This window comes from Dermacentor variabilis, unplaced genomic scaffold (assembly GCF_050947875.1).
Source record: "Dermacentor variabilis isolate Ectoservices unplaced genomic scaffold, ASM5094787v1 scaffold_14, whole genome shotgun sequence".
Classification (NCBI taxonomy): domain Eukaryota; kingdom Metazoa; phylum Arthropoda; class Arachnida; order Ixodida; family Ixodidae; genus Dermacentor; species Dermacentor variabilis.
The window spans coordinates 13283645-13307418 of record NW_027460302.1 but is presented as its reverse complement, the minus strand read 5'-3'; the positions used below and the strand labels follow the sequence as shown (position 1 = coordinate 13307418).

The window sequence follows — 23774 nt, the reverse complement described above, 5'->3', positions numbered from 1 at the left end:
CAGGTGGGCGAGGCGGGAGTCAATTACCGGATGGTCCTCCGTGGTGGGGATCGAGGCGGTGACCCCGTTGAGGTCCGCCAGTAGCTGGTCGGTCCACATCGAAAGGTCCTCGATGTCGGGGGCGGCAGAGTGCAGCCGGCGGGCTCGGAACGTATCCCAATCCGTATAGCGGGTCGTGTGTGGGCGCGGCTTGCACGGGGAGGTACGGGCTTGGATGGCGAGGACGTAGTGGTCGCTGCCCAGGGACTGATGTGTATTGGACCAGCGCGCGTCGTTCACGTAACGGCAAAAGCTGAGGTCCGGAGTGGTGTCGCGGCACACGTTGTTGCCGATGCGCGTGGGTTGCGTGGGGTCGGTGAGCAGGGAGAGGTGGAGGTCGTGTGCGAGCTGCCACAGCCTCGTGCCGGGGCCATCGGCCTTGGAGTAACCCCAGTCCGGATGCCTGATGTTGAAGTCGCCGAGAACGAGGAGGGGGGATTTGGCTGCTGATTTGGCGGGAGCAGAGCAACGAGCGAGAAGTCCTTGGTGACGCGTGGGGGGGGTGTAAACATTGAGAATAAAAAGAGAGGGGTCTTCCCGTCGCTGAGGTAGGACCTCGATAAAGGCATGGTGGACCGTAGGGAAGGGCAGGTCGGCTCGATTGACCGTGAGCGTCCGCCGAGTGAGGATGGCCGTGACGGGATGGGGCAGAGGGTGATGAGCTACTTGGTCGTGGACGACGTAACCCGAGAGGGAAACGGTGGCGTGAGTCTCCTGTAGTACGATGACGTCAGGAGAGACCGAGGGGTCCAATTGTTGAAGGTGTAGAAGGAGGTAGTTACGCTTGGGGCGAAAACCACGGCAGTTCCACTGCCAAACGGTGACGACAGAGCGGTCAGCCATGATTAGTAGCGAAAGAAAAAGGTGTTGCCTCGGCTGGTGCTTGCGAGGGTTGGGCGGCAGAGGATGAGGTGGTGCGGACGTGGAGGGGTGGCTTGGCTCGGATGGTTGCGAGCATGGAAGTTTGGAGGCTATCGACCGTCTCTTGGAGAGATTGGAAGGACGTGGCGGGGGGATAGGCAGTGAGGTCCGTGCGCATGGCATTGATGGCTTCTTGTTGTGCGGTGAGAAGCTGGTATATCGAGTTGAAACGGCTATCCAGCCGTTTTTCGAGGTCCACCAGGGCAGTCTTGATGGCTGCCTGGACCTCTTCGGAAAAGTGGAGAGATGCAAGGGGGGTGTTGGTTCTGCGGCGTTTGCTAGTGCCTCCTCCGCAAGTCTGAACATCCATGTCAGAGGAGGAGGCGATTGAGGAGGGCAGACAGGATGGGAGCGTGATGGCTGCCTCGAGCTTCTCCTCAAGAGCTCGCAGTTTGGCTTGGACGGATTCAATTTGGGTCTTCTGTGCCGCAAGTTGAGCGGTTTGTGCAGTGAGCTACTGTCGTAGGGAGGCGTTTTCTTGCTGCAGTGCGACGACCTGCGACGAGGAGGACGCCGAGGGAGCGCCGGGGGGGGCCGCGGGACCACGTCGACTGGGTGGGCTTAGAGGCTGATTTGGGCGCCGCCGGGGCGAGGGGCGGGAAGTCAGTGGTCGACTTGGAGGGTGGAGGCGGCGGAGGACCGCGTGCCGCTTGCTTCGGGATTTGAGGGCGCTGCACGTAGCGGTGCTTACAGTTGGAGCTATGCGTGGAGTGATTCCCGTTGCAAACGATGCAGCGGAGGGTGCAAGTCGGGGGCGAGCCCTCGAGCGGTGGGGGGTGAGTGTCGCCGCAACGACGGCACCTGTCCTGCTGTGGCTTGGGGCACACGTCGGTCCGGTGGCCAGTCGAGCGGCAGTTGAAACAGGCCTCCACCTTGTTGCGGAAAGGGAGGAGGCGAAGGTGGACTCCATGGTAGAAGATCCACCGGGGTAGTTTGGGGTCCGTGAGGGTGACCAAGATGTGGGGAGTCTTGCCCATACGGCGGGCACCCACAATAGAAAGTGCAGGATTGCTTGCCTGCAGATCGTCAAGGATGGCTTCATCCGTGAAATCGTCGAAGGCGTGGTAGAGTATGCCCCTTAGGGCGTCGTCCGGCGGTGGGGCGTAGAGGTGGATGGTGAAAGTGGTGCCGGACACCGTGAGGGAGGTGATGCGGAGGTATGCTTGAGCGCGAGCCGATTCCGCGACGCTGAGCGTAAAGGTGTTGTTGACCGGGTGGATCCGCACCGTGTCGCGAGATGCGGGCGGGAGGTCTTGCAGGCTCGCTGCTTGCAGCAAGGCGGTGTATAAATGCCAAGGCTGGAGTTTGGTGAGGTCGACGGGGGTTTTGGGGCGGCCGACGACGTGAATCGTGTCGGCCGGGAGGCGGGGGAGTGGAGTGTGACGGCGGGGCTGAGGAGGCGAAGCACTTGCCTGCTTCGAACGCGGCGATTTAGCTGCGTCGGCGGCGGCGAGGCGCAACGCGGCGCGGCGTTGCTCTTGGGCGCGGAGGCCTGGCGTCTGCCAGGAAGCATCCGAAAGTTCTTCGGGGGTCACCTCTTGTCCTTGGACAGCAATCTCCATGGCGGTGGGCAGCCGGGAGATGGGCGACGAGGCGGCGGCGGGCGGCCGGGTGGTCGCCCCGTCGTCTGCGCGCTGGCGTGCGGGCGGCCGCACTCGAGCTAGGCCGAGTAGGCCTAGGTCGGCGCACGGCGTGGTCAAGGGCTTCCCAAAACTCTCCTGGGCCACCCCGGGCGAGTATAGGTATAAGATTGGTATCGAAATGGTCCTGACGACTTGTTTCACCCACTCGTGAAGAAACTGTCCGGATAGGGATAAAAGAACCGGCACTAGGGCCGAAAATTGGCGGATCCGACGCGAGGTGCGACTGCTCTCGACGCCGACGCCAGCGTCTCTCCTCCTTACGTTATTCTGGAGCGCCTCAGCGAAGTAAACTACCGCATTGCGCGTCTCACGAGCAGTGGACGACGCTCGGCCAAGGCTGAAGTGACACACGTCGCGCGTCTGAGGCGTTACAACCCACGAGATGACTGACTCGCCCGGCGGGCTTCGTCTGCCAGCGGGGAAATGTCACAAGCTGTCATGAACCACGCCTGCCGCGCAGACAACCAGATGAAAGAAGGAAGAGAACGACGTTAGCCAAGCCGCCGCGAGACCGCTCTTCAACAACCGCGCCTATCAACCAGATTCATGTGGTTCTGAATTGAAACACCTCGTGTGTAACAATATTGATCCCGACGCCAAGTTCATAATCTATGCCGGCGACACTACTGCCCTGTTTTCGTCCAATCATGCTCCGGAGCTAGTATCAATGGCTAACCCTTGTTTGGAAAAAATATATTTATGGTCTCTAGAAAATGGTCTCGAGATTAACGCTGATAAAACAAAGGCAGTTTTATTTCACACGAAGAATAAGGATATCTGTCTTTGTAGGGACGTGGTGTTAGGGCCTTCTAAAATTGAACTCGTCCCTTCTGTGAATACACTCGGGGTCTTTTCTCATTAAAATATGAGCTGGAGCGATCACATTGATTTTCTTGCAGGGAAACTTCGAAATTACAGGACGCGTTTTTTCTATTCCCTACATGCCTCGAAAGGCTAAAATGTTAATTTATAATGCATTGTTTGCGAGCCACCTTCATTATTGCTGCCTTATTTGGGGCACCACATCTGTTACAAATATTAACCGTTTGCTTGTAATACAAAAGAAAATTGTTCACGTAATCAGTGATATGCCATTTGACTCCCCATCTGAGCCCCTATTTAAAAAAACTTCTGGTAATTAAAGTTACTGACATTTTTAACTACCGCCTTGCTATTGGGTACCTAAAAAAACCAAACAGAACTTAAGCCTTGTTTCATCTCTGGGTAGATTATAACGCAACATCCCATGTTATAACACTAGGTCCCTGGAATACTGGCATGTGCCGCATGTGCGCTCAACTTATGGTAACCAGATGATTTGTTACACTCTCCCCATTTTCCTGAATAATCTCAGATCTGCGTCCATCGGTGTACAAGTTGTTTTGGCAGAGAAGTGTATAATTTCTATTGCCCCGGGAAAAAATTGGGTTTGACCATATGCCTAATCTTCTTTCTCTTTTAAAGAGTTGTGTGTATCTATATATCTATATTGGGGGCTTGTTCTTCCCGAGCTGTCTCATGTGCGAAGCAAATTTGTTTAAGTGAGATATATGTGCTATATGCCCTTACTCTCTTTCCTCTCTCCTTTTTCGTTCTACTTCTTTCGTTTCTTTTTTTCTCTTTTTATTTTCTCGCTCCTTGCTGTCTGCTGCCTATTTGACCTTCTGGTTATTAGGACCAGTCAAGTTGCTTTTTAGGAACTTTATTCCTAATGCCTTGGCACATAGTACCACTTCCTTTCATGACTGAAGGTATTGTGTTATTATTATTATTATTATTATTATTATTATTATTATTATTATTATTATTATTATTATTATTATTATTATTATTATTATTATTATTATTATTACAGTTTTCATCTCGTCTCGTCTTGCGCACCCATTGAGGTGCGACGCCTACAATGACAGTAGCGGCTGGCCTCATCACAACAGCGTTGTGAGAACACAATTATAGCTGCCAGAGCGCTGATTCTCCTTTGCAGTAGCGGTTGCCTCGAGTCCGTATCCCGCCTAAATGTCGCCCAAGCGTATTTTTAAACCGCTGTCTGAGGAGCTCCAGCCCAATGCTTAACATTGCTCTCGCTTCAAGTATTGCGCCCCTCCTGACGAAACTGGCTGAAATGACGTTTGCTAAGCTCAGTCAGTCAGGTTCATCATTCAGGAGGCTTTTTCTCCAATACGGGAATAGTTGCGCGAACAATTAATAAAATGTGGGGTTGCAAGTCCAGGAACAGCGCAGTGCGTTTTGGGGGACGCCGTAATGGAGGGCTCCAGATTAGCATTGATCAGCTGCGGTTCTTCATAATGCACCCAAAGCCCGGTACCAGAGCGTTACGCATTCAACCCTAACTGGAATGCAGCTGCTGTCGCGGGGAATCGGGAACCTCGTGCACACCATGACCACAAATTCAGCTACGCGGTTAATGCACCATGTAGGTGGCGTCCATTATCGCAGAACGGCGCGCCTTGCAGCGGAGGCCAGATATCTGGCTGGTGCATAAGCCCAACATGGCATTCCCCATGGACCACTCCGGAAGGGATGACATGTACAGTGTGTCAGCTTGATTGCAAATCATTTCCTTGGTCAGGGATGCGGTGTTCACTTTACACGTTAAAGCGAGTAATAGCGAAAAAGGCCGTAAGTACAAGAGAAGACACAGTAGCCTTGCGTATCACGCGCGCTTTCTTGTGTGCTTGTAGTTTTCTGCGCCACAACTCACCTTGACATTTGCCAGAAACTGGACATCCGTGAGAATGAGAAAGTATAAAATTACGACCGGAAATTTGCAATGGCTTTATTGACGACGTTCTTTGATACAAGAAGGACTTGCACTCTGTAATTGGGCACTCACGACGCCGCAACAGAACCCACATTTATCTCCCGAAATGTTCGCGCGCGTCAGTTAGGCAAACGGTTGCGGCATAGTTTCGTGAATACATCCTCTGCATTATTCGTTCGTGCTGGTAGGCCTGTCCCGTCCGCAGTAGGACATCATTTCCGCGACGGAGCAGCTCTTGTGGCAGCACTCCTCGATGATGCCCCGCACCTGGCGGTGGGCGGCGGGCCGCAGCAGCTGCAGAGCCGCCTTGGCGTCCAGAAAGCCCAACCGCGGCTCCATCCCCCACGGGAGCCCTGCGAAACGGCGACGCGGCTTAGTGTCAGTCTCTGGAATGTCTCGCTGCTGTCATTCTTCTTTTCAGCAAACCTGTTACTGCGGCCAGATGCAGCGCAGCGCATCATCTCCGGACGAAAATGCACTCGGGGACCTTGCACTCACTGCTTTTGCAAACAGCAGAGGGAAAGTTGGAGGAGGCTGAGCATCTGAAGCGTACGTACAAGCTGAGGTAGATGTGTTTTGAGTGATTAGGCACCTTGTAGTAAAACATTTCATTTCCTTTATTTCTTTCTAAAGGTCCGAAGTCATTACAAAGGGGGGACATAAATACATGTGAACTTCTATGATTTGAACAAAAATGCAAAAAATACAGCAGAAACACAGTCAGTGAAGTAAAAAAATATAATTGATAATGGATTCAAAATATAAAGGTAAACAGTAGAACAAAAATTGGAGCAGTCAGATATTCATTAAGATGTGTTAGTGTAAGGAACAGTGGCCGTCTGTGGCTGCCTAGTGCATTTTTTGGTTTCCTGCGGAATTCTTCGCGTTCGGTGTATGCTACTATGTGTTCTGAGAAGGAATTCCCCAAAACTATTGCATTAAGAAAAGAAAAGATGAGTTAATATATGCCGTGTGGCCGTTTACATGCGCTATTACATTGGCATGGTTGAGTCGAAAGGACGCTTTATGTTGTGATTTTAGGGGCACTTGACATGATTTCCGGTGATAGAAGAAAGAGTGGAGCAGGCAAAGGCGAGATATGACACGTCGTGATGCGAGCGGTGACAGACCAAGTCATTGCTTGAGTGACGAAACACTGACGTGAGATGATGAGCAAAACGTGAACAAGGTGAATGCAGGAGCCAAGGTTTCGACAATGGACTTGTCTTCTTCAAGGCGACGTGTGCTTTCCTCGCCACAGTCACGATGGAAGAATACTATCTTTCACCATGGCCACAGTATATATAGGGGTGGTTCTTCTAAAGGGGAGACGGTGTGAGGCGAGAGGATGCGGAAACGAGGGAAAATGTGTTAGCCTGTCGAATTGAGAGTAAAGGAACGCTTTGTACGAGGTCAAAGCCAGGGCACAACTCCCCACCCCACCCCTCCGCCACCCCGGTCTGTCAACGCACGCGCGTTAGCCGGCGTGTCAAGGGCGTCTGACACACCGGCTGACAAAAAGAAAGAAAGGAAAGGAAAGGAAAACAAAGAAAGGGGGGGGGATACGCCAAGAAATCAAACTAAGTGTTGTTGCCTATAGCTTGAAGTTCAGCATAGCGAATAGATTCTCAAGCTACATTTGAAATGTTTATGCCTATTGGTTGCAATGTCTTGAACTTATGGATAAGGTATGATTCTCTGTATATTCTTTCTCGTTCAGAACGGAAATTTGACTGTAAGATGTAGAGTTTAAGTTCATCAAAGTTATGACGTGGTTGGTTGAAATGCTCGGCGACGGCTTTCGGAAGCTTTTTAGCTGTGTCCGCGCGATGTCCGTTTAATCTGACGTTCATTGATTGTGCTGTTTCACCGATATATTGTTTCTTACAGAAGGAACATTCAAGCATATAAATCACATCCGAACTTGTAGAAGTGAAGCTAGATTTGACTTCATGTGTATAACTATTTGCGGTGCTTTTAATTTTAATGTCACTTTGAAGGTGCCTGCATGTTTTGCACCTAGGGCGACAACATGCTTTTATTACGGGGGAATGCTGTTGGCTGACTTTTGCGTGCACCAACATGTCTTTAAAGTTCTTGTTTCGGCGACAGGTAACCCTGGATACATCCGGGAACGCTTTTCGCAGACGCTCGCTACTTGATAATATTGGGTGGTATTTTCTTAGGATGTTGTTTATGTTTGGGAGTGTATTAGAATATTTTGTTATAAAGGCCGGCGGTCTGTCAGATTCTAATGTGGGCTGTCTCTTCGCCAATTCCAGCTGTCTCTCCAATCTTGACGCGGCATCATAAGCTCTATCGAGAGCAACTTGGGGATAGTTCCTTTCTGCTAGCGTTGATTTAAGGTCATTTAGGTGGTGGATATAATCGTGGTCTTCGCTGCACATTCTTCTTATACGTTTTGCTTGTCCGACAAAAATTCCTTGCTTGCAATGTCGCGGGTGATGACTGTTGTAGTCTAAATATTGCTGGCTATCTGTAGGCTTCCGGTAAAGTGTCGTTCTCAGTTTCCCGTTTTCTATGTAGACCGTCGTGTCCAGGAAGTTGATCTGACTAGGTGAGTGGTGAGCAGTAAATTTAATACTCGGGTGAAAGCTATTCAAATGGCTAATTAAGTCGATTAAGGCGCTTGTGCCGTGTTCCCATATTATATATATGTCGTCAATGTAACGAAGATAGGTGTGGGGTTCAAAAGGTAGGATTTCAGCAGGTCTGCTTCAAGCTGTCCCATGAAGATGTTCGCATACGTGGGAGCGAATGGCGTACCCATGCTAGTGCAGAAAATTTGCAGGTAGTGTATAGAATCGAATTCGAAATAGTTGAGCGTGAGGACTAACCTAACGAGCGATAAGTAAACTTCAGGAGCGTGCGCTTGGGGATTGATTGCGAGGGATCTAGAAACGGCTTCTATTCCTTCACTCATGGGAACGTTGGTGTAAAGGGCAGAAACATCCAAAGTGACTAGTAGCGCGGTCGGAAAGGATTTGGTTGGCGCTGATGCCGTCGATAATTCGAAGGAAGGGCGGCGTGTCTTGAACGAAAGATGGTAGGGTGGTGGGTATGTTTGACAGGTGGTGATTTAAGAATTTAGATAGTGACTCAGTAGGTGTGTTGTTATTTGATACAATAGGCCGACCTAGGATTTTTGCTGTAAATATTTCTTCGACCGGAACTTTATGTATTTTAGGAAGAAGATAAAAGCAGCCTACTGCTTTGTTCTTGGGCATCACGAAGCGATATTCAGATTGCGTGATTTGTTCCCTGGACAGCAGCTCCGCTATTGTGCTTATCAAAATATTGCTGTAATCTGAAGTTGGGTTAGAGTCGAGTTTTCTGTAATGGGTGTGGTTGGTCAGTTGTTCAGAGGCCTCATTCGTGTACTTTTCTGTAGGCCAGATTACGATACTGCCGCCTTTGTCTGCTGGTTTTATTACAATATCATTCCTTTTCGCAAGTTCTTTGAGGATTTGGTGTTGAGCGGGGGTCAATTTTTTGCAGTTCCGGCAATGCCGCGTTGACTCTAGAATTTCCTTTGATATCAGTTTTAAGTATAAATCGAGGTCTGGGCACTGTTCGGTTTCCGGTGTCCACGTGCTAGGTGGTCTAAGAGAGTCTCTATCTTCTTTTCCTACATCTGGTCTACCGAAAAAGAACTTGATGCGCATGCGTCGTGAAAACTCTGTTATGTCTTTGTGGAGTTCGTATTCGTTTACTGCGTTGTTCGCCGGACAAAACGTTAGACCACGTTTCAGGAGATCAACTTCTTCGGGACTCAGACTCTGGAATATGTCTACTACATTGCTGCAGTGCTCTGGATGCTTGCCTGTAGGGCTGTCGGTGGATCTACGTGCTGCAGGGGTTACATTAGTTTCTTTGGGTGGATCTGGAGCTCTAATATGTTTGCGCTGGTATTTATCTAGTAATTTTTCCTCCTTAGTTTGGACGAATTGTTTAAGTTCTCTTCTTCCCGGTTCAGTTAACTTTATGCTGTCGATTTGATCAGAGATTATCATAAGTTGTTCATTGCAGTGTTCTTCGAGAAAGTCAATAAGGGAGAGCGATGCATCTTCTAGGACAGCATTCCAATTTAATAATAGCCTGAAGGGTTAAGAACCGAGGACGCATCTAACCTCAATTCTGAGACCTTTTGGGATTTTCCTCTGTTTAATGCAGCTAGTGTAAGTTTTTAGGTGAAATCTGTAATTTGTTTGTTTGGCGACGAGTTTGCGGGATTGGAGGAAAGGGCGAGATTTGTTGTTGCGTGTGCTATCCCTAGTGCGTGGCAGTCATTTCTGTTTGGTTCGGGCAGACGTCCGGGGCGAAAAATCTTCAGGCGGTGTCTTTTTACGCTTAAATTTCTTGTCGAGGCCTGCACCGATGTCTGTCTGCGTATCGGTTTGCTTGTTGGTGTATGTAGCTGTTTGCGTGAAGGTTTCGCGGGTGGCTGTGGGCTTCCGTATGCGCGGATGTTGTAAAGGTGGTGTTGTTTCCGCGTCCACCATCTGTGTAGACGCTTCTTGGGTTCTAGCTTCGGTGGAACGTGCATGCGAGCTGGTGTTGAAAATTTCAGGCGTGTGTTCCTGTGTTGAAGCTAACTGGGACGCAGGATTTATTGGTGTTGTAGGTTGCGTCGATTTAAAAGAGTTCCAGAGCCAGTACTTGATGTTGTTAGCCATTACCTTGACGCCAAAAAAATTGGGGTGAAGTCCGTCCCGGGCGAGCAGAATATCGGGGTCCTGGTGTATTTCAGCGTGGGGGATGACATCGACGTTTTCGTGGTTTCCAATGTCAAGAAGAAAATCATTGAGCTTACGTGTCGCTAGTGCGTGAGCTAGGAGTGTCGCTGATTGTTGAATAAGTAGCCTGTGTTTGTTTGCAATCATGGGAAGTACTGTTGTCAAGGTGATTTCTGCGTTTGGTCTGTTGGTGCGCAAATCGTTTATGAGCGTTTTCATGGCCTCAACTGCGTTTTCACCGGTGTTGTGGTTAAGGTCATTAGTCCCGCAGAGAATGAAGAAATGTGTGATGTGCTGTGGTGCTGCAGCAATGAGGTCTCGGATGGTGTGTGTTGTGGCGCCGCTCTTAAGCTAATGTGTGGTGAGTGTTGGCCTGGTGGGATGTGTTCGTGCATATACTGGTAGTGACTGTCGCCAACTCGATTCTATACACTACCTGCAAATTTTCGACACTAGCATGGGTACGCCATTCGCTCCCACGTATGCGAACATATTCATGGGACAGCTTGAAGCAGACCTGCTGAAATCCTAGCCTTTAAAACCCAACACCTATATTCGTTACATTAACGACATATATATATTATGGGAACACGGCACAAGCGCCTCAACCGACTTAATTAGCCATTTGAATCGCTTTCACCCGAGTATTAAATTTACTGCTCACCACTCTCCTAGTCAGATCAACTTCCTGGACACGACGGTCTACATAGAAAACGGAAAACTGAGAACGACGCTTTACCGGAAGCCTACGGATAGCCAGCAATATTTAGACTACAACAGTCATCACCCGCGACATTGCAAGCAAGGAATTTTTGTCGGACAAGCGAAACGTATAAGAAGAATGTGCAGCGAAGACCACGATTATATCCACCACCTAAATGACCTTAAATCAACGCTAGCACAAAGGAACTGTGTGAAGTGATTTTTAAAGAGAAATGGAAGAGATAAGTGCAGTGCCGTAACTGTCTCTCACAGGAGGACATCTCAACAGCACTGCACGGGGAAAGGGGCGTGGGGAGAAAAAGATGGAGATAGTGACCGGAAGTAAAAAGGAGAGAGAGACCGGAATAGCAAAACAGAAAAGACGACAATGCAGCTAAGCGTTTGCGGGGCCTACATCCGCGCTCTGATGTGTGTTGCTTCACAGAATTCCATCAATGCCGAAAATTACCGCTTGGTGATGGAACTGGGAGCATTGGGAAAGAGTAGGCACTGCAGGGTGGTGGATGGCAAGCCACATCGGCGGTAGGAAGCGTACAGAGCCTCCCTCTCGGTCCTGAAGGCCGGGCAGTGACGTAGAAGATGCTCCAGTGTCTCCACGCCGTCGCATCTACCACACACGGGGCTGCCGGTTCTCGTGAGCCTGTGTGTGCACGCCGCTGTTTTGTAGCAGCCGATGCGCAGGCGGAGAAGGAAGGCGTAGTCAGCCCGAGAGAGGCCCGCACGCGGGAGCAGGCGCGGGGGCGTTCCCGCCGCGACGCGCCGATCGGGTTGTTGCGCAGTGACGCTGCGCAGAACCGCTGTCTTGGCCGCATCGAAGCTCGTCACCAAGTGGGTGAGGGGAAAGCGCTCACCGTGCGCCGCCTTGGCGAGGGAGTCAGCCTCCTCGTTGCCCGGCAATCCGATGTGTGCGGGTATCCATTGAAGCGCCAGGTGGCAGCCTTAATTCACGATGTGTCGCAGCTTGCAGCCAACTCGAACAACAAGGGGCACTCCGGCGTAGTCCCTGGCCGGCATGCAAAGCGCCGCACGAGAGTGAGTGAGAATGGCCGCTGACACAATGTTCGGATGTTCCAAAAGGAGGTCGGCAGCGACATCGATGGCGGCGAGTTCGGCCACTGTCGATGACGCGGCAAAGCGCAGTCGACACTGGCGCGTTTCCGAGATGTCCAGTGCAGTGCAAGCCGCAGCACCAGACCCGTCCGGCGTCACCGAGCCATCGGTGTGGACGAGAAGTCGTCCTGCCAGTCGCTCGTGCAGTAGGGAGGCAGTCTCCTGTCTCATGGCGCACACCGCAGTTCGGCACTTTGACGCGACGCCAGGCACCGCGATGTTCACGTCGAGCAGATTGGAGTAGTACGGCAGGGAGACGAGCTGTGGTGACGACCCGATGAGCTTTGAGAACTCAGTGGCGCACTTGCCCATTCCCGAGTTCGGCAGGGAGTGGAGTCTGCAGACGAGCCGCTGGCCCTGTGGTGAGCGCTGCAGGCGCTCAATGTGGTGGAGCGCCTGCTTTCGTGCACGAAGCGATGGCGGCCAGTTTCCCACTTCCGCGAGTGTCGCCCCTACTTGGGAGGAGCGAGGGAGGCCGTATAGTTCTCGCACCGCAGTACGGTGCGCCATGTCAATGGCATTCCAATTCGCGTTGGTGGTGGGGAGGGCGTAGAGTGCCCTCAATGTGGCCACAGAGTTGTACACGCGCAGTGCGAGTTGCGGCGTGCATCCGTGTCCACGTGCGAGAAGAGAGCGCGCTGCGCTGGCGACTTTCCTTGATTGCTTGCAGATGTGGGAGACGGCCGCATTGAAGTTGACGCGGCAGTCGATCTGCAGGCCGAGGTAACGGACGCTCTTGCGCCACGGGAGAGGGCAACGGCGCAGAGTCAGCGGTGGCGCTTCGGAACATGCTCGCGTTCCTCGAGGGTGTACCAGTAGTGCCTCTGTTTTGGTCACCGACAGCTGGAGGCCGATGCTTCCCATGTACTGGTCCACCGCGTCAATTGCAGTCTGGACAGATGCGCGCACCTGATAGCCGACTTGAGTAGGGCCAGTCGCAAAGAGGGCGATGTCGTCAGCGTAGATTGCCACCCGTACTTCGTGCGACATCGCTTTTGGGATGTAGTCCGGAAGTCGCGCGAGGGCAAGATTAAACAAAAAGGGGCTCAAAACACTGCCCTGCGGAACACCAGAAAAACACACTGCGCGGCCGGCTGAGCGCACCTCGAACCCGCACCCGAAGCGTGCGATCAGACAGGAAGGCTCGCACGTAGTCGAGTAGCCGGTCGGTGATGCCGAGCTCGTGAAGCGCACTGACGATCGTAGAATGCGGCAGCCCATCGACGGCGCCCTGTACATCAAGCAGGACGAGGTAGCCGGCCTCGCGACGACTCGCCGCCTGCTCGAGAGTAGCGACAACCTCGGCCAGGGCGTCAGCCGTTGCGCGCAGCCGGCGGAAGCCGCTCTGCTCGGGAGCGAATATGTCGAGTGCCGCCGCAATCCACTCCAGACGACGAAGTGCCATAGCTTCGAGTGTCTTACCGGCGACAGACGTGAGTGAAACGGGGCGGTAGGAGCTCACGCTGCTTCGCGGTTTGCCACTCTTGAGGAGAGGTACCACGGTTGCTTCTTTCCACTCGGGAGGGACGACGCCGGTGCGCCAGACGCGGTTGTACACCTCCAACAGCGATGGGAGCTGCTCGTCGTCGATGTTTCGCAACGTCTGGTAGGTGATTCCATCCGCGCCCGGCGCAGAACGTCGCCTACGAGCGTTGAGCACGATGCGAAGCTCGCTCAAGGTGAAGTCCTCCGTGCACAGCGCCTTCACCTGCTGCTGAGTTCCATTCGTCGGGAAGTAGCGAAGCGGCGCGAGGAGAGCGGCTTTGTTGTGCTCAGGAAGCTCGAAAACTGGGCCATCCGGCGGAAGCAACGGCGGCGGCGGTGCAAAAGCGGCGGCGAACGCGTCCGCGAGCTGCTCTGCGCTCAAGCCCTGTGCGACCGCGATGGAAAGCGCAGGACAGAGAGGGAGCTTTGGTCGAAGGAGAGCGCCGAGAATGCGCCACGGGCGCGATCTGTTGCGCGTATCGTCGAGCGACACACACAAACTGCTCCAGCTCTGATTGCGCCGCTGCCTGGCATGACGGCGGCACGCCGCATCAAGGCAATTGTAGAGAGTCCAATCCTCTCTTCTGTCACTCTTGATGGCTCGGTGTTCAGCGCGGCGCCGGACAGCTCGAAGGTTAAGCAGCTTGATGTCGAGCACCGGCGTTCCCGCAGGCACAGAACAGCATTTCGTGTCGGCGGCGACACAACGTGTCACGTGAGTCAGGAAATCTGTGTTCGCAGTAGGGGGCGTGGCACAGAGTTTCCGAAACTGTGTCCAGTCGGTAACACGGTAGGAGCGCCGCGGTCCATGGGCTGTAGCGTGCGGCTCGAGGGAGATCGGGTAATGATCGGAGCCCTGAGTGTCGGGGCTGCGTCGCCACTGGTAGTGGCAACCCTCGCTCACAAGCGACAAGTCGATGGCACTCTTCCGCGCACCCCGGCGCACGAATGTGGGACTGCCGGTGTTGAGAAGTAGGAGGCCCGCAGAGAGGATGGAGTTCAGCAAGTCCCTACCTCGCGGCTCGGTGTGCGGACACCCCCATGTTGTGTGGTGACTGTTGAAGTCACCCAACACCACACAGTCACCTCCGGTGCGAGCGACAAGCGCAACCACGAACAAACTGTCCCACCGACGCACGGGCCGAACATAAACACTGCCGACACAGGTGTCGGCACCCCCAACACGCACAGTCACGGCCACGCACTCGATGCCACTGGTCACGATGTCGGTGACATTTACGTCTGCTTGCGCGAGACATGCGCGAACATACAGAGATGCGCGGGACCGTCCAGGCGAATGCAGCGGGTCACAACAATGAGTCTTGTTGCAGGTCTGCGACTGGCATTCGGTGGCACTGTGACAGGCCACAAATCCGGGGAGGGTAAACTCGCCGGGACGCGCGTAAGTTTCTTGTAATGCGAGCACGTCGTATTCGTGTAGTGAGAGGTGCTCGGCGAGTTCAGCGTGACGGCGGCGAATCGAGCAGACATTCCACTGGAGGATGCGCGGCCGACGTTTCGGAGATCGCCTATCCGTGCTGGCGCAGGGCTTGCTGGGCTGCAAGGGCCGCGACGCACATTTGCCGAGTAGTGTCGTCCATCGCTGCTGTCTCTATGAGGACGCGCAGTGCTGCTGCGAGGGCCGCAATAACTGCATCCTTTGGATCGGAGGTAGTGGGCTGTTGCGTCTGCGCTTGCTCCGCCGGCTGGGCGCCGCGACCGCTGAGCGCGTCTCTGAATGACAACCCAGGTTGTACGACCGCGGAAGGACGGGTGGTTGCTCCTTGCTTCCGTCGGATGGCGTATGATGAGGCGCGAGCTTTAGCGATCGCCTGCTGTCGCGTGAGAGGCTCTGGCGACAGTGACAACAGTACGGCAGCCTTCCTCTCCATTTGCCAGTTGGGGCAGCGCGGCTCCGAGGTTGCGTGATTCCCGCTGCAGTTAATGCAGCGCGGCCTCTGCGCGGTGCAGTCGGCGGTGATTCTCCGCAACGGAGGCAGCGGGCATCGCGCGAACATGTTGCGCCGGCGTGACCAAACAAGCCGCATCGATCGCACTGGAGTGGCCGCGGGAGACTGGGACGAACCGTGCGACGCTGCTTGAAGAGGAGCACTTCGGCTGGAACGGCGTTGCCGGCGAATCGCACCGCTATGTTGTGGCCCATGCGCTCGCATGAGAGGACGGTCACGGAGGCTTCAAGGTGGTCTCTTATTGTGTCCGCGTCGAACGAGCGGTCGACACCGAAGATGGTGCCAGCACAGGTGTTTTTTGTGAGAGCTTTCGCCCTCACTGGCACATCGCCGACGGTGCGGACTTGTAGGAGATGACAGTTCTGCCCTCGGGAGCGAGTCGACGGCGACAACATTCCGTCGAAAGTTCACCCGCACGCGGTGTGCTCCCTGAATAGCTGAGAGCTGTGCGGCGATAGATTCTTGCGTCAGTCTCAGGAAGTTGCCTTTCTTCCCTTGGGGACGAAACAGGACCATGTCAGCGCGTTCTCCTGGAGCTGGGCGTCGACCGAGGGTGTATGCGGGATCATCTCGAGAGGCCTGTAGCGCGGCCTCCTTTTCCCGGCCCTCTTGGGTAGTGAGGGGGGACTAGCGCTGTGTTGATTAGCCTGCTCGGTTGAATCCGAGGCGGAGATGAGTGCTGGGCGACGTTCTGGCTCGGTGTGGGGCTGTTGCTGCTGGCTGCTTTGCGGAGCGAGCGGCTGGAGCGGCCCGAGAACACAGCTGGGGCGCGGGTGCGCCGAGATAGCTGGGTCGGTTGAGGAGTGCATTCCTTTTTCCCCCATTGCCTTTTTCACTTCGGCGCCGTCGTTGCTCATACCTTGAGAGCTTGTCGCAGGTGCGGCCCCGGCGTGAGTCATTGGAGAGGGAGACTGACCCTCTCTCTCTCGCTCTGACGTGCGCGGACGAGTGGGTGGCTCGGCCAGTGGGGGCTTTTGTTGTTCCCCGTTTGACTTGTCGGCGCTTGCTTGGGGAGCTGGCCCGTTCTGCGAATGCTCGGCAACCGCTGCCACGTGGAGGGCTAGGGAAGGTGACGCCGGGTGGCTGTCATGGCGCCGGCGGGGGTCGTTCGCTTGTTGTTCGCCATGTTGCGGAGCTTCGAGATATGGCGGTGGGCTGCTTTCCGTCGCGGCAGCGGTCGTAGTTTCGTTGTCAACGCGAGTCAGCGGTGAGGCGGGCAATTATGCAGACGAGGAACGATCAGACCTCGTGGGTTTAGAGGTTGGTGACCCGCTACACGAGGCGCTGAGCGATGGCGACGACTCCGTGCTGTCAGAGCTGGTGGCCGGCGAGGAGGAGATCGTGCTGCTACTCGGAGACGTAGGCGCTGAGGCATTGCTGTCGCTTTCCATCTCGGCGAGAGATGCTGCGGCGGCAGCGGTGTTGGCGGCCTCTCGGCGATGGCGGTTGCCACGTGCGTGGCGGTTGGCGTTCTTGCGGCCGGCGTTCTTACGGGTTGTCGGTGACAGGCGCTTTGGCATCCCTTCCGAACCTAGCATACGGCGGGCCTCCAAAAGTAGCAAGTCCAGTGCTCGCGAGCGAGGCTGTGGCGTGCCGAGACGAAACCCGGGCACTGTGTCCTGGGTGTCATCCATGTCAGGGTCCAACCAAGGGCCGAAACGGCCGGCTACAGGCGCATACCTTCTCCCCTGGAAGCCCTAAAAAGGGCTACGCTCAAGAGCGCTGTCGTGCGAGAAGGTTAACAAGTAGCTAGGGTTAGGGATAAAAAAAAAACCTCTCCTCTCACAACGAGGGCTGTAGCGAGTGCCGTGGTCGTCGGAGCGAGGGGGAATGCGACCGCTCGCTACAAGTGTAGGGGAGCGTCTAAAAACGAACTATCCCCAAGTTGCTCTCGATAGAGCTTATGATGCCGCGTCAAGATTGGAGAGACAGTCGGAATTGGCGAAGAGACAGCCCACATTAGGATCTGACAGACCGCCGGCCTTTATAACAAAATATTCTAACGCACTCTCAAACATAAACAACATCCTAAGAAAATACCACCTAACATTATCAAGTAACGAGCGTCTGCGAAAAGCGTTCCCGGATGTACCCAGGGTTACCTCTCGCCGAAACAAGAACTTTAAAGACATGTTAGTGCACGCAAAAGTCAGCCAACAGCATTCCCCCATAATAAAAGCATGTTGTCGCCCTAGGTGCAAAACATGCAGGCACCTTCAAAGTGACATTAAAATTAAAAGCACCGCAAATAGTTATACACATGAAGTCAAATCTAGCTTCACTTGTACAAGTTCGGATGTGATTTATATGCTTGAATGTTCCTTCCGTAAGAAACAATATATTGGTGAAACAGGACAATCAATGAACGTCAGATTAAACGGACATCGCGCGGACACAGCTAAAAAGCTTCCCAAAGCCGTCGCCGAGCATTTCAACCAACCAGGTCATAACTTTGACGAACTTAAGCTCTACATCTTACAGTCAAATTTCCGTTATGAACGGGAATGAAAATACAGAGAATCATACCTTATCCATAAGTTCAAGACATTGCAATCAATAGGCATAAACGTTTCAAAGGGAGCTTTAGAATCTATTCGCTATGCTGAACTTCAAGCTATAGGCAACAACACTTAGTTTGATTTCTTGGCGTATCTCCCCCCCCCTTTTTTTTTCTGTCAGCTGGCGTGTCAGACGCCCTTGACACGCCGGCTAACGCACGTGCGTTGACAAACCAAGGTGTGTGTGTGGCCGGGGGGGGGGGGGGGTGAGTGGGGGGGTGCCCTGGCTTTGACCTTGTACACAGCGTTCCTTTACTCTCAATTCGACACGCTAACACATTTTCCCTCGTTTCCGCATCCTCCCGTCTCACAGCCTCTCCGCTTTAGAAGAACCCCACCTATATATATTGTGGCGAGGAAAGCATACGTCGTCTTGAAGAAGACAAGTCCACTTGTCGAAACGTTGGCTCCTGCATTCACGTTGTTCACGTTTTGCTCATCGTCTTAAATTTCCATCTCCCGCATTCCACGTCTTTTGACGTGAGATGAGTAACTTGAGGTGATGAAGCGAGCGGACCGGTTCTGGATCGATTCCAAATGCGCGGTCAGATAGATATGCTTTGAGGGATGCCAAGTGGACTATGCCTATTCTAGTTTGGGACGGACGAACGTTAGGTATGCCAGTTTTTAACCTCTTGTGTTGCAGTGCTCAATAGCCCAGCGTTCATGGCGCATTGGAACAAATAATTGCTGTGTGGCTTTTCCATCATAGCGATTATGTCATATGTATCCGAGGTATTTGTCTGCTGATGTGGCTTCAATAGACACATTATTAATCGTGTCAGTGTTGGTATTGAGGGTGTGCTTGTGAGTAAATGACATTGATTTGCACTTTGAGAGATTTAGTGGCATATGCCATTTGTTGCACCAGTCGTCAGTGATATGCAAGTCATGTTGTAATTGCAAGGAGTCTTCATACGAGTAAATTGGGTTGTAAATGACACAGTCATCAGCAAATTGCCGTAGTTTTGTACTAATTTTAGCCGGTAGGTCGTTGATACATACAAAAGTAAAAAAGGGGATAATCAAGCGCCCTGAGGTACTCCTGAAGCGACGCCGGTTAGTGGCGAGCGATCGTTATTAGCTGAAATGAATTGCTTGCGTCCATTGAGAAAGTGCTGAATCGATGAGGTTAGGTTCGGTAGTAAGCCGAGGTTAGAGAGTTTGCTAAGCATTAGAGAATGAATTACACGATCAAGTGCCCTCTAGAAGTCTAAAAATTCGGCGTCTACTTGTATGAGAGCTCCATGTGATGTAAAAGGTAACTCGGCGAGTTGACTTTCGCACGATAAGAACTTTCTGCAGCCGTGCTCGTTGGAGTAATAAAAATTAATTGATTCTAGGTGAGTCAATAAACTGTACGCTATTTTGTGTTCCAGTAATTTGGATGAAATGCTTGTCAGGGAAATTCGACGGTAATTACTAACGTTAATGCGGTGACCTGTTTTAAGGAAAGGAATTATTTTCGCTTTTCTCCAGTCGTTGCGGACGTCGCCTGAGTTTCATGATTGCGTAAATATTACGTTAAGATTTTGGCTGGTGGTGCAATAGTACTTTTAAGAAGCTTGCTGTTAATTTGGTCGCATCCAGCTGACGAAGGCAGTTTGAGTCCATTACTTAGGTTACTTATGCCTGAAATAACTAATACCCTGAACGGTATTCGTTATTTCAGGCATTTCGTTCAAAGATGACTTTGGGGGGCTTTCAACGGAATAGGTTCTCAAGCTACAAAACACAGATGAAAAATAATTATGAGTGCAGTAGCACACAGTTCACTTTTGATTGGCTCAGCGTCGGCATTAACAAGATCTATGGTGTTGCGTGATTTGTGGTATTGGTGGGAATTATCATACATAAGTTAATTGCTCCTTGCAGCTCGAGAGTGTATTCAACTATTGCAAGCCTAAGAACTGTCAAGCATACCACAAAACCGCATTAAAAGAGACAAAGTTTGCTTTACTTGAAACATACTGCAGAAATTTTCAAATTATAAATGCTTTGCGGCCTGAGTGGCAACTCAAGTTCCACTGTACGAAGTCTTAGAGCTGTCAAACATACCAAAGTAAAACTCAGTAGAAACACTCTGTGCCATACTAGAAACATGCTTTAGAAGTTCCTAAATTGTTAATGTTTTGCGGCCCGAGTTACAGCTAAAATGTGTGCTCATGTTTTGTCGGTGCACTAACACGATTGTTAGTTGGAAACTACTGCTCATATTAAGAATATTCCAAGAAGTATAGAGTACGCACAATGTAAAGTGCAGGAGACATTTATAGAATTTCGAAATCACGGTCACATCTTGTATGCTCCTTCCAGTGGCCAATTAAAACTAGGAATTTTTCATGTACGCCGCATCTGTTGCGGTGAAGGGCTCATGTTTAAACTCATGTTTTAGAGTTAAAAGGTGCACAGAAGATGGCACTTTGCAAATATAGACTGCGAGGGATATTTTCTATGTATTCCACACGCCACATTAGACTGTTTTAGTTGAGCGTGTTTACGCTCCGCTAAGCAGCTAAGCGGATCGGAAGCACGAATGCGCATGCGCCGGCCGCTTAGCCGTAAGCGGGCTAGCGGAGCCAGGAACACGGTCCGCTGAGAAGCTGCCTGAGCGGAGCGTGCTGCGCAGCGCTTTGGCTAGCATTGGCGTCAGAAAGGATTGGATTGGATGCAGAAAGCAAAGCAAGGCGTTCCCCAAGACGGCGCTTTATTATAGCTTTATATTCCATCAGGTAAAATGGACCGGTAACACATTACAAACGCACGTCTAGATACTTCATGGAGAAATAAGTTATATATAAACATATATACGTTTTACTCTATAAAACTGATCAATCAGTGTTTTTATTTTCTTTCATTGCTCTGAATTTGGCCAGAGCGCGCTGCAACTACGAAAGGTCGGCTCCGCTACGCTAAACGTATAACTAATACGTGAAAATCGCCCGCCGCTCCGCTTTGGCTTAGCGGGGCCACTCGGAGCGGAGCGTACCGTAAAGTCGCTCAACTAAAACACTCTATTGCCATGTCTGTTCTCAACGTGGTGTTCAATGGCATCGTTAGGTACGGTAAATGTTTCTGCACGGTGAATTAGAATAGCTAACAGGAGAGTTGTATTTGGTTTCCATGAGCTGATTAGCTGTTGTTTTCAGAGTTAGGCTCTGACACCTCTGGTGCAATAGGTCTCAAGTCACCGCATGGGGTCGTTCGGCATTATTGGATCCCAAGCATAACAGCGGTGCTTGCGTATGCGCACGAAAGTAGGAAAGGAAGGACAAAGATGAACAACTCACCGCAAGCAACTTGCCCAAGCCTCTGCCCTAATACGCCCAAAGGCATAAAATTTGCCAAGGTTGACGACTGGGCATGTTGGTATAGCATATTAAGGTTCGATTGCGCAACATTTTGACGAGACACACAGAAGAGAAACACACACCGCAGAGCGCTCTGTGGTGTGTGTTTCTCTTTTGTGTGTCTCGTCAAAATGTTGCGCAATCCATCCTCTAATACACTAAGGCATAAGGTCCTCCATTGCCTCCTACCAATTGCTGACATGGATCCCACCTTAGTATAACCTGTAGTATAAAATGTTTGGGCATATATCGTGTGCGTTTATTGCGCTGATGATCCGAGAATGTCTTTTTCGTAAAGGCACGTCACGATCTCGGACTATCCTCGACAAGACTTGCCCTGACGAATACAAGTCCTCTGGCCTAAATTTTGGCTCTAGTGAGTCTTTCTGTCTTTTCGTTTCACAGCTGGTGACTTGAATTTTCCATCGTTCTTCAACTTTTGTCTTGTGTCGATTTTACGATCCGCAAAAGCATTGCTCTTTATTTATAAATTTGCGCTATCTTTATAGGACGAATTTTGAAGCTATTTTATACTGTCCCCATACAAGTCTTTAATCCTTCCCCTGTAGGTTTTCTTAAGTGCCTCGGGCAAGGTTAATACGTAGGTACTTACACATGGGCTGCAACGCCATTTGTTGGCGGCCGGCGTGCCTCTTCTGGGAATGGTCGAAGAAAACGCCGCCGCACAGGGCATCCAGCGTTTCCACCAGGTACGGTCCACAGAACCGGGTGCGCTTCTCAATCAGAGACGAGGCCGCGAGACCACACAGCAGCAGCAGCAACAGGCCGCAGCCCGCCACGTTTGCCACCGAGGAGGAAGAGGCCATGGCTGCTGCTGCAAGGGAACGCACAGTTTTCAACTTGCGTTCTCTCTCTTTCGGTCTCCGAAGTTCCGCCGAAAGCACTCTTCGAAACGCATATTTTGAGTCAAGGATGTAGACACGCGAGAGATGCGCGCCTTGACCCGATCCATCTGCGCAACTGTTAGTCGCGGGAATCCATTGCTTCTCGCAATCTGGGTTTGTCTAAGTACTGCAGAGGACGGCGTGCCACTCTCCATTTGCTCTTAGCCAATGGCACTGCGCACTACGCAAGAACGGCCGCTTAAATTCAGTCCAGACGGGATCACAGCGGCCCCTAAAGGGTGCGTAATGTCGAAGCGTGCTACACAACAAATTCGCACTAGCAGCGTGTCATCATTCATTGGACTGCGGCCGCTGTAGTGACTCGACCCTTGCGCTGCGTGCCACGTCGCTCCCCTTAGCGGGAACCGCAGGCGTAATCGGCAAAGGTCACCCACGGTGGTAGCAGGAATGGGAAAATGCTAGGCCTCAAGCCAAGGGAAGCGGAGCGACCCGGCGCGCGCGAATGGGGGTCGGTGGGCAGGTTGGTTATATGTCGCGAGCCGCAGACGACTGGCTAATGCAACGAATGAGTTCTTTTGTATGTTTCGCCATTACGAACGCTGTATGAGCCGCTGTGTGATCCCATTTTGACGGAAGTTAGACGCCGCTTCGCGCGCTGTGCGTGCTGCTATCGGCTAGGGAAAAAACGGAAAAAACCGCGTCTTCCATAATGGTAGCTTGGCACAGTTCCAACATTTTCCTCTCGCAGTTCACGAACGCCACAAATGTCACGCAAAAATGGCGTAGCTCTCGCGTGTCTGGGCACCCGAGAAAATGAAAATACCCCTTTGAAACAGGTGCGACACCTCCTCCCTGACCCGTTACCAGCGCTGCAAGTTCAAGCAAAGATTTCCTTGCCTACCCTTCAGGCGCTTCGCGTCCTCGGTTTCTTGGCGAGTAGGCTCAGTACGAGTTCACACGCAGGAGCGTACAGCCGTTGTTTTCTGGTGTTCGAGAGAGGGAAAATACTTTCAGACGCGTGCGCGAAGTGTGAGTAAGGGAAGAAGCGAGACATGGCGTGCCTCGGTCAGAGACCTGAATGAGGCACGCGTTACTTTCGTGCTGATCCGTCGGCCTCGTACGTCACGAGTATGGGGCAGTCTTGTGCACTCAAGAAACCAACTCGAATTAATTATTTCGAGGAATGAGCAGCGCCAGCTCTAATGGACCCCTAAATATGTGTGCGAACTGCACTGTTTGCGTCGAACTTTTGCAGTACATCGTTTGAGGAGATATTCTTTATTTCATGAAGATCTGTTTTGATAACGCTAAAGCAGAGGTTTCCGCTGAAGCAGATGTTTGCGCTTAAGCGACTTACAAAAAATAGATACGCAACCAGCTAAGTAGTCTCATTACCTTGCTAGAAATGCGCCAAGCATAACTGATCGCCAAAGCGACGAAACTGTCAGGTCTGCATTAGAATCACGTGCGTGCCTCAAAATTAATTGTAAATAAGTTAGATGTAGCGAAATACCCGCTCAGTTAAAAATTTGCAGATCCCACGCACTGTGGGAATCGATGCAAGCCAAGC

At 51.9% G+C, this 23774-nt stretch overlaps 1 protein-coding gene across 1 annotated transcript; it reads right to left on the bottom strand.

Moving 5' to 3' along the window:
- Positions 1 to 5375: 5375 nt before the first annotated feature.
- On the bottom strand, positions 5376 to 23189 carry LOC142567813 (insulin-related peptide 4-like). The gene is made up of 3 exons (XM_075677958.1): positions 23106 to 23189; positions 21952 to 22173; positions 5376 to 5738 (listed from the first exon to the last, which is right to left on the bottom strand). Exons 2-3 carry the CDS (start codon positions 22163 to 22165, stop codon positions 5554 to 5556), a joined length of 399 nt encoding a protein of 132 aa, XP_075534073.1. The 5' UTR covers positions 22166 to 22173; positions 23106 to 23189; the 3' UTR covers positions 5376 to 5553.
- Between the last annotated feature and the right edge of the window lie 585 nt (positions 23190 to 23774).